Consider the following 17,945-nt stretch of genomic DNA (forward strand, 5'->3'; position numbering starts at 1 on the left):
TAGGGAAGAGAGAGTCACTGCCATCTAGAGAGTGAGGGCCAGTGATGCTGCTAAACAGCCACCAATACACAGGACAGTCCCCAAATGTCAATAGTGCTGAGGTTGAGCAGATTTGATCAAGATAAGAAAAAAAAATGCATATCTTGGACATCCACATTTTAAATTTAGATGATAAGAAGATGTCCTCTAAAATTCTCTGTTGACTTTTGTGGTACCTGACCCCGCTCACTCTAAAGATGTGTATTCTACGTTCTTCTGTCTGCAGAAGACTGAGCCTGCTTTGTTTTTTATAGGTGGACCATGAGGGAAAAAAATCTGTTTCTATTCATGGCTGGGGTACACTTCCAGCAGTTCATACTCATCAGGCTACATTCCTAGGAGGTGGACAAGCCCTACACCCAAGAGAAAGACATTTGATGTCAGTGTTCTGTCCTTGTCACTAAATTTTCCACCTTTGTTTTTGCTGAATTTGACAGAGGAAAAGAAAAGAACTGGGCTGTTTCTCAAGAAAAGGAATTATGCAAATATGTTTAAGTGTATGAATTTTCAAGCCAATATACATGAGAGTCCAGAAGGCAATGTACATTAAATAACAACTAAATTTTCAGCCAGAACTAGAGCTGGGGTTTGAAATGTGCCTGGCATCAGGGATTTCCAGAGTTCTCTCCAAGCAAGGGAAGGATAAGGCCTCTGTGGGCTGCACTCAAATTCTGAGTTACTTTTTTGAGCTACAGTAGGTTACTTGGTTTGACTTATAAATAACATCTGATATTTGGAAAAGTGAAACTATCATCACCTCAAAGTATATATGTATAAATTAAGCACTTATGTATATTTTAATGGCTTGAGAAAGAGGGAAAGAAGAGTCCTTGTTCATTCAGCATGCCTCCCTGTTCCTGGTATGCCTTAGTAGGTTGACTCTCCCAAATAAACTCACTTCTTAATGGTCTCCTTGTCTTCCTCCCTGTGCTTTTCATTCCTTAATTATATGCGTTGTTGTTGTTCAGTTGCTAAGTCACGTCCGATTCTTTGCAACCTCATGGACTGCAGGATAGCCAGGCTTCCCTGTCCTTTACTATCTCCTGGAGTTTGCTCAAGCTCATGTCCATTGAACTGATGATGCTATCCAACCAACCATCTCATCCTCTGTTGCTTTCTTCTCCTCTTGCCCTCAATCTTTCCCAGCATCAGAGTCCTTTCCAATGAGTCAGCTCTTCACATCAGGTGGCCAAAGTACTGGAGCTTCAGCATCAGTCCTTCCAATGAATATTCAGGACTGATTTCCTTTAGGATTGATTGGTTGGATCTCCTTGCTGTCCAAGGGACTCTCAAGAGTCTTCTCCAGCACCATAGTTCAAAAGCATCAGTTTTTCAGTGCTCAGCCTTCTTTATGGTCCAGCTCTCACAATCATACATGACTACTGGAAAAACTATAGTTTTGACTATTCTGACCTTTGTCAGCAAAGTGATGTCTCTGCTTTTTAATACATTGTCTAGATTTGTCATAGCTTTTCTTCCAAGGAGCAAGTGTCTTTTAATTTCATGGCTGCAGTCACTGTCAGCAGTGATTTTGGAGCCCAAGAAAATAAAATCTGCCACTATTTCCATTTGCTTCCCATCTGTTTGCCATGAAGTAATGGTACTGGGGGCCATGATCTTAGTTTTTGAGTGTTGAGTTTTAAGCCAGCTTTTTCACTATCCTCTTTCTTCTTCATCAAGAGGCTCTTTAGTTTCTCTTCTCTTTCTGCCATCAGGGTGGTATCTTCTGCATATCTGAGGTTGTTGATTACAGCATATTAAATTTAGAGTTCCATTAAAGATGAGTATAGCATTACAAGTGTACTATATTGTTAGACCCTGATAACACTTCACAATACAGTGTATTTTCCCAGTCATAACAACTCCTCACAATTTATTGTAATCCCTTATTTTGTTACTGTCTTCAAAACCAGATGTTAGCGTTATGGAGCTCAGGGATCATCAAGATATCTTTTTTAAATTTACTCATGTGCACTCAACACCTAATACTGTATCTGACCATTAATGCATCACACCTCAGTGAGTATTTATGCAATAAAAGAATGGCAGCCCAAGTAATGCAGCCCAAGGTAGAGGTGAAGTGGCATGCAGTTGCTATCCAGTAACTTTAAGAATCATTTCTTTACTCCTGCATCCCCTGGGAATGGTCCTGTAGAGGACTTATATACAACTTTAACAGAAATGAGCTCTTGGACCCAGTAATGGTACATGTTACCAGTTACTATGTTGAATGCCAAAAAAAAAAATCATTTCTCAGAGCAGAGAGTGACAGATGTTCTGTAAGTCTCATCAGAGATGCCCTCTAGTTTGTAGAGGCGATTTTCTCCCTATCCTGCCTGGAGGTCCTGCCAAATAGCTGGACATCCTGAATGGGGGCTCCCTAAATTCTCATTGCCCTAACCAGGTCATCTGAAGCTCTAGTATTATTACCTATGAGGTTGCACAAGCTGTCACAGGCACACCATCTGGATTTTGCCAGTCACACCACCTGGATCTGATGTTTGGATTCTCAGAACAGTTTCCTTCTGTGCTGCCAAGCTGTCTTATCACACTCTCGACACATTTTACAGTAATGTGCACACAAGTCCCGCTGAAACCCTGTGAGGTTGATTACTCCTGTGGACAATGCACAGGAGGGATTGAGCTTAGACTGGAACTCACCACACCTCCCAGAGCCCTACATGGCGCTGTAAACATGGTGGGCATCAGAAAGTTAGAGCTCACTGCTAAGGAGCTTGTATTAGTGGGAGATGCAGAGGGCATGCAGATTTTAAGTGGTGTATCTAAACTTCTCCAGATCTACCCATTCTGGGATGACCACATCTGTAATGTTTTATGTGATGGATTTTTGAACAAGGTTTATCTTCTCTAAAGCATGTTACTTTATTAGTATATAATATAAAGCTTTATGAAATATAGGGGAATATGAGAGATTTCAACCAGATTGACTAGAATTAGAAGAGAGTCAGTGGGCAGAACCGTGGTTGGATGGCACCCAGATTTCATGTATGAGTGACCATTGCTTTCTTTTTGTGAATTCCTTGCATTCCTTCATCAAATGCACTCTGGTTAATTCATTGCCATTGGAATGACTAGGATCTGTCTTTAATTCATCTAGGTCATATTATCTGCTTTATCACCTGATTTCCAGTTTCCCTCAGTACATCTAGTTTTAGTTGTGATTTGTTGCCCTGACCAGCCCTAAAATAATATGTGCAAAACACTTAAAAGGGGCATTTAAGTTGATGTGTAATAAGGTTCCTGCTAACCTTTTTAGCATCATCTCCAGCCTCTGTCTTCACACCTCATTCCTTTATTCTACTGTTTCCTTTGTTTGGTACATCTGTCCCTCCCTTTTCTCTCCTACATCAGTGATTAGCTCACATTATCTCATCTGTGATTCTGTTCTCCAAAGCTGAGATGTCTTCTAACCTTCAAAACTATTACATACCTCATGGTTACAGTACCACTTACTAAGTCAGCCATGAAGCATAGTTGTACAAGCATTCATTTGCCCAATAGGTTGCGAAGTTTTTTTTGTTGTTGTTGTTGGTTTTTTTATGGTAAAAATGGTGCTTGCTTTGTATTTGTGACCCCACAGCAATTAGAACCTTGGCTAATATTCCTTGAACTGATTTGGGACCTGAAAGAGAAAACATTGAGGAGAGAGGAAGTGGAGCTGGATCAGATGATGAGGGCTTTGGACCATAGGAATGGGGGCAGTGATATACAGTAGGAAAGATTTATGATTTTGAATGTGGATGATCTGATTTTTTGTTGTTACTTAAAATGTATGTAATTTACATTGAAATAGCTGCCATGAGTCCCATCAAATGGAGACTTGTTTATTAATCTCTATGAGAAAACATCCTGGAGATACATATATTGAATGTACTCTTTAAAAAAAAAAAGTTATTTAATTTTTCCTCTACATATTGTTATGAGGTAGGATGGGAATTTTAAAGATAAAGAGGTCGAGGATGTAGGCAAAGTCACAGCAATTAAATATTAAATTACATGCCACAATCATGTTACTAAAACAGTTATGTTTTAACCCTGACATCACAGCCCCTGCTCTGTCATGATTACAATCACAAGGCAGTATGAGCCTGATGGAAAAATTTTAATCTTGCTGATTAGGTGCCCTTGGGAGAGAATTAATCCAGGGTTTTCCTGATCAGAGGTTCATACTTGTGATCTTGTACTTGTCATCATTATCAATCCACTTCTCTCTCTGTTCCTCATATGGCTACATTTCCAGATTCTTATCATTGGGCCCCAGGGCTTGCAATAAATCAGCTTCTCATTCTCCTTTCCAGTCTCGTCTTTTTTCTCCAGGGTTTCTATGCACGTTTTTATTTGAAGAATTGTTTCTTGTACATAGTAGCCATTCAATTATTGTTTTTTAATTATTGGGATTTTTATTAGCCTTTGTAAGGATCTTTCCCTTTTTGTGGAAGGTTTTCCCCCGCCTGCTTTCTGCATCCCCTTGGCTTCTTTATGGAGGCAGTACTAGCAAGCTAGATTGCAAGACACCTCCTATCACTCAAGTTCCTGCTGTTCGTGATAATGTAGTCAATATGCTTTAATGACCCTGTGAGGGATGTATTTTTAACAGAATTGCCCTCAATATTTAGGTGCTCCTGTTTGCCTTGAGGCCAACGTGCTCAGAATATGAATCTAAACTACTTACCCTTTCATTATGCAATGGAAGGCAGACAGTTTAAATTAATTTGCTGTTGACCTAAATTTCCTACACCCGGTCTGTGTTTGAATCCAGTGAATTAGTGCTTGCAGGCATTGGGTTTCTCCACGTATCATTTTCAACAAATCACTTCTGTCTGCTGCATCATCCTTGCTAGACACTGGAGCTCTTTACATGTCTTGTCTTTATATGTCATGGGGGGCCAGGGGCACCATCAGCCCTGGAGTTAAAACCTCCTCTGCTTCCAGCAAAGCAGGCTGCATGAGCTTAAGGAGCCAGCTTCATTAATGTGCTTCACTTTCATTATTTTTCTTGTTTTTAGTTTTTGCATAGAATTCAGTGAGTCTTTGGTTTTTAGTGGCCGGACATTAGGTGTGAAAAGCCTTTTTTCAAAGATCTTTTGAACAGGATCAGCCTTGGTTGGGTGCAGGAGTCCTCAGCTTCCTTCAGACTGTTGGAAAGGGCCTCCCTCTACACTTGCTGGCTTCCCTGTGGCAGAGAGAGTCCAGTCTCCTTGTTCACCTGATAAGCTTGATTAGCAAATATGCCAACTCAGTGAACTTCCTGAAGACCTTACCATAGACTCTGCTCCCACTTCCTCCAGCCACTGTTGTAAAAAGCAGCTTCTGCTCACAGAAAACTGGGTTGATTTTTGAAAACTTCTTTCCAGATCTACCCTTGTGCACCTTGTCTGAATGCACAGAACAATGGAAGGCAGGAAGCTGATTGTTGGTCCTATAAATAGCATTATTTTTAGTTTCTTAATTAATTTTTTATTGGCGTATAGTGATTTACAGTGTTATTAGTGTCTGTTTTACAGCTCAGTGAGTCAGTTATACATCCACATCCACTATTTTTTAGATTCTGTTCCCATATAAGTCATTACAGAATATTGAATAGAGTTCCCTGTGCTATTCGGTTGGTCCTTATTAATTATCTATTCTATATATAGTAGTGTGTATATGTCAGTCCCAGTCTCCCAATATATCCCTTCCCCCTTTCTCCCCTCAGTAACCACAAGTTTATTTTCAACATCTGTGACTCAGCTTCTGTTTTGTAGATAGATTCATTTGTACCATTTCTTTAGATTCTACATATAAGTGATATCATATAATATTTATCTTTCTCTGACTCACTTCACTCAGTATGACAGGCTGTAGGTCCTTCCATATTGCAAATGTCATTATTTCATTATTTTTATGTCTAAGTAATATTCCATTGTAAATAGTTAAAAAGCCAAGAGCCCAGATGGGCCAGTTTACCTCCCCAGACCACCACTTCCACCAGGCACTCTCTCATACCCCCTACTTACCCGCCATGAAACATGGCATAAAAAAAAGAAATATCTCAAGAAAGAGAAGCCATTCGAAGCAATAAGAAATCATAGTAAGAAATCATCATATGAGAAAGCCTTGAGGATGCCCAGTGGATGTTATAGTCTGATGGAAAGATTATAACCAGTAATTTATGAAACTGGTGCTTGCTCTGAAGCAAGTGAAACAAGAAGCTGTGCAAGAGGCCATTTCAGAGAGTGTGTTCAGGGAGGGCCACATGCCTGAGGGGGTGACATTTGAGCTGAGACTGCAAAGAAGCCAACATATGACCCACGTGAGGAACAAGCATGGGAAGAGTGGAGGACAGGAGGGTGTCAGGCAGAGGCACCATCAAGTACAGAGACACTAGAAGAGATGGCCTCTCCCCAGGCCAAATTAGGACCTGGTGGCATTGCTGTCCTCAGCTTTCATCCCTTCTTGCATACCAGACCCCAACCCCATCACCCCACAAAAGAAAGCCTTTTCCCATGAGGCCATGGGGTAGTATTTCCCACAATGCCTCTTTCTCAGCCAGCGTGGCTTTCAGATGCTTTTTATCTGGAGTTGACTCTTGGCTGTCAGGTGCCTTAAGGAGCAAAAGATGGAGGAGCAGACCCACAGTGAAGTTATCTAACCTTGTGACTAAAATTGGCAAGAATTCCCTTTTTCCTTCTTTAATTATATACCTATTTGCTTTCTCTGAAGGTGTGACTGTTCCTAGGGCCGGCCTGGCTAGTAACTAAGACTGAGAGATTAGGAGAGGTTCTTTGTTCCATGGGACAGTCATGCTTTTTGATGTGCTGATGAGTAGTATGTCCTGATTTAGGCAAATATGCCAGGCTTTGTTGCTCTTTCATGAGTTAGGGAGAAGCAGATGAGAAACATCCTCTGAGGCTGCCACTGATGAGCCGAGCTGCAGACCAGACATGGCTGTAGGGTTTGGGGATAGAGGAGCAAACACAAGCAATTTCTTGTCTGGGATCACCAGCGAGATAATGTGCATCATCGGAAGCCAAATGGACAGGGGAAAGGCTAGCCTCTTATCTACAAAATTAGCAGCAATTCTTAAAATGCCCTGAGCTTCTATTGATCTATTCCCTAATAGCTCTACAAGTAGAAAGTGGAATTTTTAATGGTCCTTAAAGATCTTGTAAATGTCATCAACTCATTGTCTATATAACTTGGAGAATAAGGGGAACTTGGGACTAATAAATAAGCCCCGGGCAGTGTTCTGAGGGAGGTAAAGCAAGAAAGAAGAAAGTGCCCATAAAAGACTGTCTAATCCCATGTGGATCTGAGAAGTGACAGGAACAGAAAAATATAGTGATACTTGAGTCTAGAAAGATACAGAGACAGTATTACATGGTCGGGCAGAGCATGGAGTCAGATTACTTGGGTTCAGATTCAGCTCTGCAGCTGGTACCTGTGTGACTTTGGGCAGCTTATTTAATGGTTCTGAGCTTCACTTTCCTTACCAGTAAAATGAGAACAATAGTAATGACAGTAAAAAATCAATTTAGGTAATTCATGTTCAGGACCTAGCACTGAGCCTGATTTTCTTTATTACTAGACAGACCTCCTGGAGTTGTTGAGGAAAGCCATCTCTGGCCAGTCTTAGAATGGTTCTTTCCTTGGGGAGAAGTTTTCAGCCTTTACTTTATTAGTCTCTATTTTATTGGGCAATGTGTGACCACTAATTAGAGAGCAGTGAGTGGAATAGAAACAAACATAGGAAATAAAGCAAAGAGCAAAAAAAGTCATAAAACAAGACAGCATAAGTGGCATGCGAAATGGAAATTTATTTCTAGAATTCTATAATCCCTTATCTTTTTCTTCCTCCCCTACTTCGTGGCTGTTAAAAGGTTTTACTCTGCATAACCTACACTCCAACCTTTGACCTGAATGGGAGTGCAGTGCTGAAGATCGCGGAGGTAAGTACTTGCTCCCCTCGACCCTCAAGCGTTGCTTGTTTGTGCTGTCTGCTCACAGCTGCTTTACCCCAACCTGGGAGAAATGCCGGGGTGGAGCTGAGCTGCAGCAGAGGGGTGAGCCCCTCGCTGATCATTACTGTGGGGAATTTTCACTAAGGAGTTGCTCTGTGGGAAGCAGGCTCTGTGGGCCACTCTGTCAGTGCTCTGCATGCTCTGGTTTGCTTGACTTGAGGCTTTAACCATGGAAATAACAGTACTGGTTCTCCTGACACTGCTATACCTAGGTATTACACTCACTATTTTTCCTAAGATTAATTGAAGCGGATTTGATGTTTTTAAAAAATAGGTTTTAAAAAACCAAGCATGAGATTTAGGGACGATGCTTATTGATTCAGTTGCATCCTTGTCTCCTAAATGCTGATGAACACATTTTATAACAATCGTTGGAAAACCTTCTCTTTTCCATCTGTATTGCAGCCTAGAGTAACGTGTACCTTCAGCACTCCCGAGAGTATGTCCAACAGAAAGCTTGGCTTCCTGAATGTCTGGCATATGACTTTGGCTTTTGGACACGGCATCATTCCAAAGCCATACTTTAATATGCTTAAAATAAATTTCCTTCCACCTCTTGAGAAGGATATCTTCAGGATTTGTGTGTTTTGACAAGAGTACACATGCAGACCTCAATGAGCCAATGATATTCTGAACTCTGAAATTATGCAGAAAAAGAAAACCTAGCTCTCAGCAGTCATGGGTATTTTTTTAAACTGTAATGATTACCATTTACTGATTATACCAGGTAGACGCTTAGCAAATTGGACATGTTTTCTTTTTTTCCTCTTTTTCTCATCATTGAGGTATAATCTGCAAAACGTTCAATGTTTCGATATATATATACATTGTGAAATAATTGCCACAGTCAAGCTAATTAATATATCCCTCATCATATATAATGAACATTATCATGAGTAGGATTTATGACTGATACCTGATCTTTTGTGGTATTGTGTGGCATTGACTGAAAATTGAGAAAATTATTTTTGAGCAGGTAGATCATTTTATATGTCAGTCAAAAGAAAAATAGACAGCTGACCCCTCACTACAATATCAATCAGTTCTCAAATGTGTATTTAGGTAGGTAGAAAGAATATTTTTCATTACCATATTTGTATGTTTCACTCTATATAACTAAATAAACAGAATAGCTGTCAGTATTTTTAGTTGAATTTTAAGAGATACCAGTGAGTGGTCTTATCATTTGTAGGTTTGGGTTTTTTAAAAAATAGCTGTGGTAAGAACCTTTAACATGAGATCTCAACACACTTTGAAGTGTACAACTCAGTAACATTAACCATAGTGCAATGTTGTACAGCAGAACTCTAGAACTTGCTCATCTTGCATAACTGAAACTTTATACACATTGAACAGTAACTCTCCATCTCCCCTTCCCCCTGGCCCCCCAGCAATCACCATTCTATTCTCTGTTCCTAGGGGTGTACCTATTTTAGATATACCACACTGGTTTGCTTTTAAAATGACAAATGTAGTGTTTGATCAGAGCAGGGAACAGGATTGGCATGTAGGATGCTTGTTGGTTCTTTGCTGTATGAAGGACAAGACAGGAGATGCAGTGTGTCACTCACTGCCCAGCCCAGCCCCTGCCGAGGAGGGAGGTAGGGAAGGAAGACAGGCTGTTGTAGGACCCTCAGGACTGGGCAGGCCACCAGGGGTTCCCAAGCTCCCTTTGAGAACGCGGGTGCCTTTATCATCCTCACAGGGTTTTTGAATGAGAATCTGAAAAGATTTGTTATGTATCTCATTGTGGCCAAAAAGTTCATTGGGGTTTATATAAAAATAAAGGACACGGTTTTCATTTTCAGCAAGAACTTTATTGAACAACAGATTCACTGACCAAATTAATGTTTTGGCCAGCCCAACAATTCCTGAGCAGCAGACTCACACTGCTATGGGCCACCCAAGTCAAGGGTGTTCTCAGTGGGGATCTGGAAGCCAGAGTAGAGACTCAGCAGGCCTTTCGAGATAGAATGAAACATCAAAACACAGTGGTCTCAAACACACACACACACACACACACACACACACACACACACACACGGTGGTCTCTATAAGAACCTGTAAAGAAAAAACAATTAAAAAAAAAAAATCTCAACCCAAGAGCAATATACAGATAAAGGCATTGAGCGTGGTGGTGAGAGCGTGGGCTCCGGAGACTCACTGTGTTTGGATATAAATCCTGGCTTTCCTGCCTCCCAGCAGGGTTGCCTTGGATACCTCCCTGGGTTTGTGTTTGTTCTGTGTTTAAAAGCAATGCTAACAGCACCTGTCTCTCTATCTCGCATTGTGTGGTTGTGCCAGTTAGACAAGAAAAATAGAACCCATGTATAAAGCTTTCAGTGCAGGCGGCCATGTAGTAAACGCCAGGTCAAGGTTAGCTCCTGCTTTTCTGGAACAGCAGATTGATGACATCCAGGCTTCCGCGAAGTAATGGTGACCCGGCCAGGAACCTAAAGGGATGGGTCTTCGATGGGACTAGCTTCCTGAGACCACAGTAGCAAGCTGACTCCCCCCACCTTCTTGTCCTACCTGCAGCCCCCTGAGATCCCCCAGTTGGAAGAGTTTCCAGCGGAACATCAGCTTGAAGGTCCCAAAGCAGGGGTCAGACCTTCACAGAAAAATGCCTTACTTCCAGTGCTAGCTCTGACTTCTAGTTCAGGATGGGGGCTTGGGACTGTATTCCTCTGAAGGCAGGACTTGGTAAGGATCGTAAAAGGAAACTTTTTATCTGATATTTGATAGGTGGCTCAGAGGGTAAAGCGTCTGCCTGCAATGCAGGAGACCTGGGTTTGATCCCTGGGTCAGGAAGATCCCCTGGAGAAGGAAATGGCAACCCACTCCAGTACTCTTGCCTGGAAAATCCCATGGACAGAGAAGACTGGTAGACTACAGTCCATGGGATTGCAAAGAGTCGGACACAACTGAGCAACTTCACTAAGTACTAGGGTTCCAGAGGATGTTTTTAGGCCGTGCCTCTCGTACAGACCCACCAGAAGATCCTACCACCTCCCTGCCCATGGTAGACCTTAACAGCTGAGACTGCAGGTTCCCCCAGGCCTAGCTTCGATGCCCAACTCCTCTCTGGTGACTGGACAGAGGGGCAGATTGTCCAGCATCAGCAGGGGGATGGAGACTGCTTTGTAAGGACCATAATCATCACCACTTCAAAGTGCTTTTGATAAATGGCAGTGTGCAGAATAGCTCCTCCTTGCTAGCCTGGACCTGGCATGGACACCAAGCTCAGGGGAGTAAGAATCCAGCTCTTGCAGCTGGCCAGTCCCTGGGGGAGGACGTCTACATGCCAGTCTGTCAAGAGAGGCAGTCATCCAGGAGCACCACGAGCAGGCAGGTGCCAGTGCCTGGGCCTCACTTAATCCAGCAGCCCTGATCAAAAGCCAGTAATGGAAACCCCCTGGAAACTATTCTCCTGCTGAGAACAGTGGATCTTTTATCTACCAGGCTTGGCTGCAACTCAGTGTACTTCCATCAGGTATTAGCTAAGAGTTCTGGGTTCACTGCTTGCTGTGGCCATTCCCTCTCAGAACTGATCATTCTGAGGAGGCTTGAAAGCATAACATCGCTTGTAGTGACAAGAGATAACTACAGGGGGCTTCCCTGGTGGCTCAGTGGTAAAGAATCCGCCTGCTAATGCAGGAGACATGGGTTTGATGCCAGGTCTAGGAAGATCTCATGTGCTACAGAGCAGTTAAGCCCACAACTGTTGAGCCTCTGCTCTAGAGCCTGAGAGCTGCAACTGCTGAGCCCACATGCCACAACCACTGAACCTGAGCCCTAGAGCCCATGCTCTGCAACAAGAGAAGAAGCCACTGCAATGGGAAACCCCGTGCACTGCAACTATGGAGTAACCCCCACTTGTCATAACTAGAGAAAGCCCACACAGCAGTGAAGACCCAGCACAGCTAAAAATAAATAAATAATATAAAAAAGAGACAAGTGCTTATACTCAAAGTGTTACATGGCTGCTTTTAATACATATTTAGTGCTTACTCTCAGAGAAGGCGATGGCACCCAACTCCAGTACTCCTGCCTGGAAAATCCCATGGGCGGAGGAGCCTGGTAGGCTGCAGTCCATGGGGTCGCAAAGAGTCAGACACGACTGAGCGACTTCCCTTTCACTTTTCATTTTCATGCATTGGAGAAGGAAATGGCAACCCACTCCAGTGTTCTTGCCTGGAGAATCCCAGGAACGGGGGAGCCTGGTGGGCTGCCGTCTATGGGGTCACACAGAGTCAGACACGACTGAAGTGACTTAGCAGCAGCAGTGCTTACTCTCTGCAAGGCACCATTCTAAGAATTTTCCCTGTATTAAATCATATAAACTGCACAACAGTACTGTGAAGCAGGAGCTATTGATTATCCGTGTTTTACAGATAAAGCAGCTGGCACAGAGAGAGATCCACTAACTTTCCAAGCTACACACCTAGGAAGTGATAGAACCAGGAAGCAAGACTGGTTGGCGTGACTGAGCTTTCAGTCTCTACATCCTATAGAACGTGTTTCATAGTCTGGTCGTGGAAGAGCTACTTACAGGGACCCTTAACGTTTGCCTCATGGAAGTTGGTGGTAATCCTCCAAGGGGCTGCCCCTCCCTTCATCCAGACCACTCCCGGGGTGAGCACTCTGCAGACACAGCATTGATCTTGCCTTTTATCTTTAAAATAGATCTTTTTATGAAGGGAATACTGTGCCTCAGTTTACTACAAACGAAAACTGAAGATCAGAACAAAAGACAGGCTTCTACAAGGTTGCATAGGTTCCTAAACAAGGCTGGCTATTTTCAGTAGTTACTTGATTAAATTTTGACTTCTCTACCCTCCCAAAATGAATTCTCTTATGTATGGGCTACTTACAGTTACATAACATTGGAGGCCCTACTTTTATGTTAGTGGTTTTCCTCAAAGCCTACATATTTGAATCACCTGGGAAGTATTAGTGAAAATAAGGCGCCTAGGGTCACCTTAGGAATTCTGAGTGTTTTGATCTTGAAGGGACCTGGGTGTACAAATTTTGTGAAGCCCCTGGTTGATCCCTGGGAAGGGAATGGCAACCCACTCCACTGTTCTTGCATGGAGAATCCCATGGACAGAGGAGCCTGGCAGGCTGCAGTCCATGGGGTTGCAAAGAGTCGGAAACGACTGAGTGACTAACACTTGCACTTTTTTCACTTTTACTGGCTGATTCTACTGTAGAAGTCAAGCTGAGAATCATTGCCCTGATAGTTACTGTTCTCTCCAACAAGCTGTGGTGTAAAACCATATTGAAAGGAGTTGTGAGGCTCTACAACCTCAAGTGTGATCCACTTGGCAGATGCCTGGGAGCTTATTAGAAATGCAGATCTTTGAACCTCAACCCAGACCTCTGAATAAGAATCTGCCTTGTAATAAGATATCCCATGTGATTCATAAGGGTATTAAACTTTGAGAAGCACTGCCATAAGTGAATAATGGTATCATCTCATTAAAATGAGATCTAAAGATAGCATTCTGCTAAGACCTAGGTGAGAGCTGTCATGCCTTTCTGCCATGGTGAATCGAGCCACCCCCATGAAGTAGGAACTCCCACCAGCAATAACATCCTCTTAATGGTGGCCACCTTGTAAGTGCAGGATTTTGATTCTTCTAATTTCCCTTGTCTTTCTTCATGTTCTGCTAAACCCTGTCCACATTTTCTCCTTCCCATTTGTCATTGCTTGATATATATCAAGCATATTTTTTAAATACTTTTAATGATTTAATCTGCCACTGTTCCTTCTGAGGGTATGTTTTCGCCAGTAAGGCCCACTGTTAACTTGTAAAAATATGCCTCCTACCCCAATCCATATTTATATAATCTGGCATAAGACAAGTATGGAGTAGATCTATTTATATGAAAAGCCTAAGAACAACTTATAAATATAAGCTTGTTGAAAAAAAAATTGCACAATGTGAGAGTTGGGAGTTAAGTATTATTTGGGGCAAAATGAGGACTGTAGCCTGGGACACAAAGTCTTAGATATCTCTGGGAAATTGCTCTGAGGAGGTGAGGGGAGAGGCTAAGATATATAGGAGTTTTGCAACAAAGGGCAGGTAGTTGGGAACATCAAAAGATTACTGTTAATTTAAAGAAACCAGATATGTCAAGTTAAGGAATTTAGTGCTTTTCTAGGTATGGGAAGGTGCTAGAGTCTGGGCTCACTGAATTCATTTGTGTGATAAGTGCCTTACCTATCTGGGGCCAGTATCCTGTGTTTCCACATCCTAAGTTTCCTTAGGGCTCACTGTTAGGAGTGACTGCAGTTTGATGGCTGCTAAATGGCAGGTAGTCAAGAGAATACCCCGGGGTTCACCAGGTCATCATCCATGGTGGCTGCAGTTGCCAGTCACTGAGACATCCTTGTTTACTGATATGGCAGGAAGTATTCCATTTCTCAAGTTTATGGATCAGTCATTATAGATAGTAGATTATTAAATGAATGATGCTTGTGTAATTTAAGAAAGGATAGTAGTAGAATTATTTGAAATCATTGTTTACTTCAGATACGCGTGATAGGAATAAGCATTTTTCTTAATTTGCCTTCATTGTATATTTCCTGAAATGGGCAAAATAGCTTACAGCCCTTTGGTTTTTCACCATGGAAATTGCTTAAGAAATAATTTTTCATCAACAAGAAGAATGAACTACAAAGGAGACTGCCACAAAAATAATGGTATTCTGTAGACATAGTGAGACCCAGTGATTTTGCAGATTCTCACATGCTTTCCACCTGCTAATTTAGCCCTTGAAAAATCTGCAACTCTATTTTTAAAGCAGGACATTTCAGCCTAAAACTACCACTTAGTTCTTGGAAGCTTTCTTGATTGTAGTTTAATTTCTCATAAAAAAAAAGTCTTTCACTTAAAAAATCTTTTCTCCTATTGTCACTTTAGATATAGCTAGGGAAACAAGTTATAAAAACACCTTAAAATAAATCATTTAAATCACCTGTGGAAATGTCGGGGGGAAGAATTCACACATTCTTCTTTCTTACTCTGGTCTGCATTGACTATTTACTGAGAACAGTGCTTACCCTGGAACCTGTTGATCAGGAAATGAAATGTGTACTTAAGTATGAAAAATGGTGTTGTTTTCCTAAGGTACTGCTGAAACTATAAAAGGATCATTAAGCGCTGAAAATGTAAATAAGAAGGCAGCCTTCATTTGTGTGTCTAACTTTAACTTGCTTAATTAAATGGCAGTGATGACAGTTTTTCAGAATAGGGTCTTCTCTGATGCAGGAGGAATAAGAAATATGAAATGAATTTAGAATTGGACAGCTATGAAACAGCCAACATGTTTTCTGTTTAATTTCATGAATGATCATTACTGAAACTCCATATGGATACAAAATTCTTTTATTGGTTGAAAGCGAGACCCTTAGTATTTCTCTTACTGTTATGTTCAAGTTAGCAGACGTGTTGAGTGTTCTGAGGGTAGTTACCTTAATATAGGAAAAACTATCAGAGTAAAAATCGCCAAGGCCTTAGGGTTAAAGGAAGAGGTGGTGCTATAGCCTGAAGCTCTGTGAAGCTGAATTGAAGATGATTAATGATATTATTGTTTCATTGGTAGGATTTGGAGCATATTTTCATGCCTGGTAAAGGCAGCTCTGTGGGATTTTTCTACACGAGAAAGCCTCATTTGTAAATATTTATTTCCTGGTTTGATCTTAGTCATGGAAAACTTCTAGTCTTTGATCCTATAGCATGTCATCAAGCTCAAGCAGAGTCTCTCTCAAAGACTTTTTTTTTCCTCTTGAAGATTTTACTTTCAGGAATCTCCCGTGTTTTCATTCCATCCAGCCTCCATCCCTTAATTCCAAAACAGTGGTTAATAATGGTAACTACTGATGGTTGCGTTCCTAGGGCATGCCAATAAGTAGTATTTCCCACACATCCTCCTTTGATCTTTACCATAACCCAACTATATAAAGAATCCCAAAGAAAGGGAGGTTAATTTGCTTGCCCAGTGACTTTAGGTCAGGAAGACCCTAAGGTGGATGGGAGGAAGGGGTCTCCAGGCTGAAGTCTGATTGCACCCACTCCACTGTCCACATGCTTCCTTTGTAAGCAGGTCAGCAGCACAGCTCCTCCCACTGCCATCTGGACTTATTTTACGTTGATTTGTTCATAAATAAAAACCAATGTTGAAGAAATTTTAGATATTCAAATCCAGGCTTTGAATATGTGCCATTAATCACTAGGCTATATTGCCTCCTAGATACCCTCAGTCTTAGAAAATGTTAGTGAAATCTTGCTATATTAATGTAGCAACCAACTGAAATTCTTGGGATTCTTATCCACTTTACCAAGGCATTTAGAGAATGGCTGTATGGTGGTTTTACATGTGAAGCAGAAGTACTGATACATTTTACTATTTTTGTGACTGTAGGTTAAAGTGATCATTAGGCATATGCCACTTGTTTGGGTATCTTTACACACTCATACTCAATTTATCTTTTCTGAGCATTTGATTACCATCAGAGGATAGACGTTTAACACAGTTCACTTGTTACCCCCAGGGAACTTAAAAAACACTGAAAATCAAGACCTGCTGCCAAAGGTTCTGATGTAATGGTTCTAGGTATCACTAAAGAATTTTTTTAATTGGGCTGACTTCTCATAAATTTTCAATGATTCTAGTGATTCTTTTTTTTTTTTTAAACTCTACACAGTGATAGCATTATTTCTGAGCCATACCTTGAATAAGATATTTTACAATTAAGGAGCTGAAGGTCTCCAGATACAATCCAGGAAAATGGACCAGGTCACCTGTGTACTTTTTATCTTGGAAGCATCTTATTTGTCATATTCCCTTTAGGACTGGGAGGGGTAACCCCACCTCCTGGCAAAATTCAGCCAAGGGAGCTGGCCCATTGCTTTAAACCAGCTGAGGCTACTGGAGTGAGGAAACCCCATTCTAAGGAGCTTCTCCACTTTTCCTTCCAGAAACTCCTTCCTTCCTCATGGGCCAGTCTCTTTGCTGACTCTGGTTTGACTCCTGTGGGGTGTCTGTTCTTTGGTTACTTCCTGCCAGAGATGGGCTTTGCGCAAACTAGTCCTTTGCAAGAAATTCAGCACTTTCCTTTAACCTCTGACTTGCGTGGCTTTTGAACAACCTATCTGGAGTTAGAAGACGCATGGAGCGATGCAGAGGTCCCCTCTGCTTCCTTTTGGGTTGGTTCATTGGACAGAGGCTAGAGTTTAGTAGACCTTCTATAGACGAAGCAGAAGGCTCTGCCCGAAAAGGTACAGGAATTGATGGGTTTAGGTGTCCTAAGCTATGTTAATATGCCAGCTGAAGCCAAGAAGAACATGAAGGAGGAAGAACAAAGTCACAGTCAGTTTTTTGTATATCCCTGGGCACTTTAAGAATTTCCTTGTACGTTGAGATCCAAAAGGAAGACCAGCAAATTTCCCTACCCAAGCATGAGACTAGATTTCCTTACATAACTATTTCTTTATAATAATAAAGCAACTTCAGTTTGCCCTGTCTGTGTGTTTTTATGTGTGTATGCCTGTGTGCTTGCATTTGATGAGGTGCCTCCTGTCACATATCCACCCGTTGCTGCTGTTTACCTGGAAACGGCAGAGCTACTGAGCTGTTACCACGATGCAATGTAGAGTTTAGACTTATAGTAATAATCAAAATTTCTATTGATCCTACTGTGATCAACAAACATTCACATAAGAGACATTTGTGCTTTTTTGTAGCTCACTTAATCTCTGATCCTTTCTATTTCTTAATTACCATAAATTGTCATCTCCATAAAATTTTTCCAATCAGAAACATACTAGCTCTGCTCTTGACTAACAGTCAGTACCATGCACTGTTTTAACAAAGCTA

General features: G+C 41.6%; 1 protein-coding gene across 6 annotated transcripts in view; it reads left to right on the forward strand.

Moving 5' to 3' along the window:
- ARFGEF3 (ARFGEF family member 3) overlaps window positions 1-17,945 on the forward strand; it is a 171,348-nt gene that overhangs the window by 62,396 nt on the left and 91,007 nt on the right. For all 6 annotated transcript variants that reach the window (XM_055535739.1, XM_055535742.1, XM_055535740.1 and 3 more), the window contains exon 5: window positions 7,920-7,988. In XM_055535739.1, coding sequence (XP_055391714.1) covers window positions 7,920-7,988 — 69 coding nt within the window. The remainder of the gene's footprint in view (window positions 1-7,919; window positions 7,989-17,945) is intronic.

Source organism: Bubalus kerabau, chromosome 9 (assembly GCF_029407905.1).
Source record: "Bubalus kerabau isolate K-KA32 ecotype Philippines breed swamp buffalo chromosome 9, PCC_UOA_SB_1v2, whole genome shotgun sequence".
NCBI lineage: Eukaryota > Metazoa > Chordata > Mammalia > Artiodactyla > Bovidae > Bubalus > Bubalus kerabau.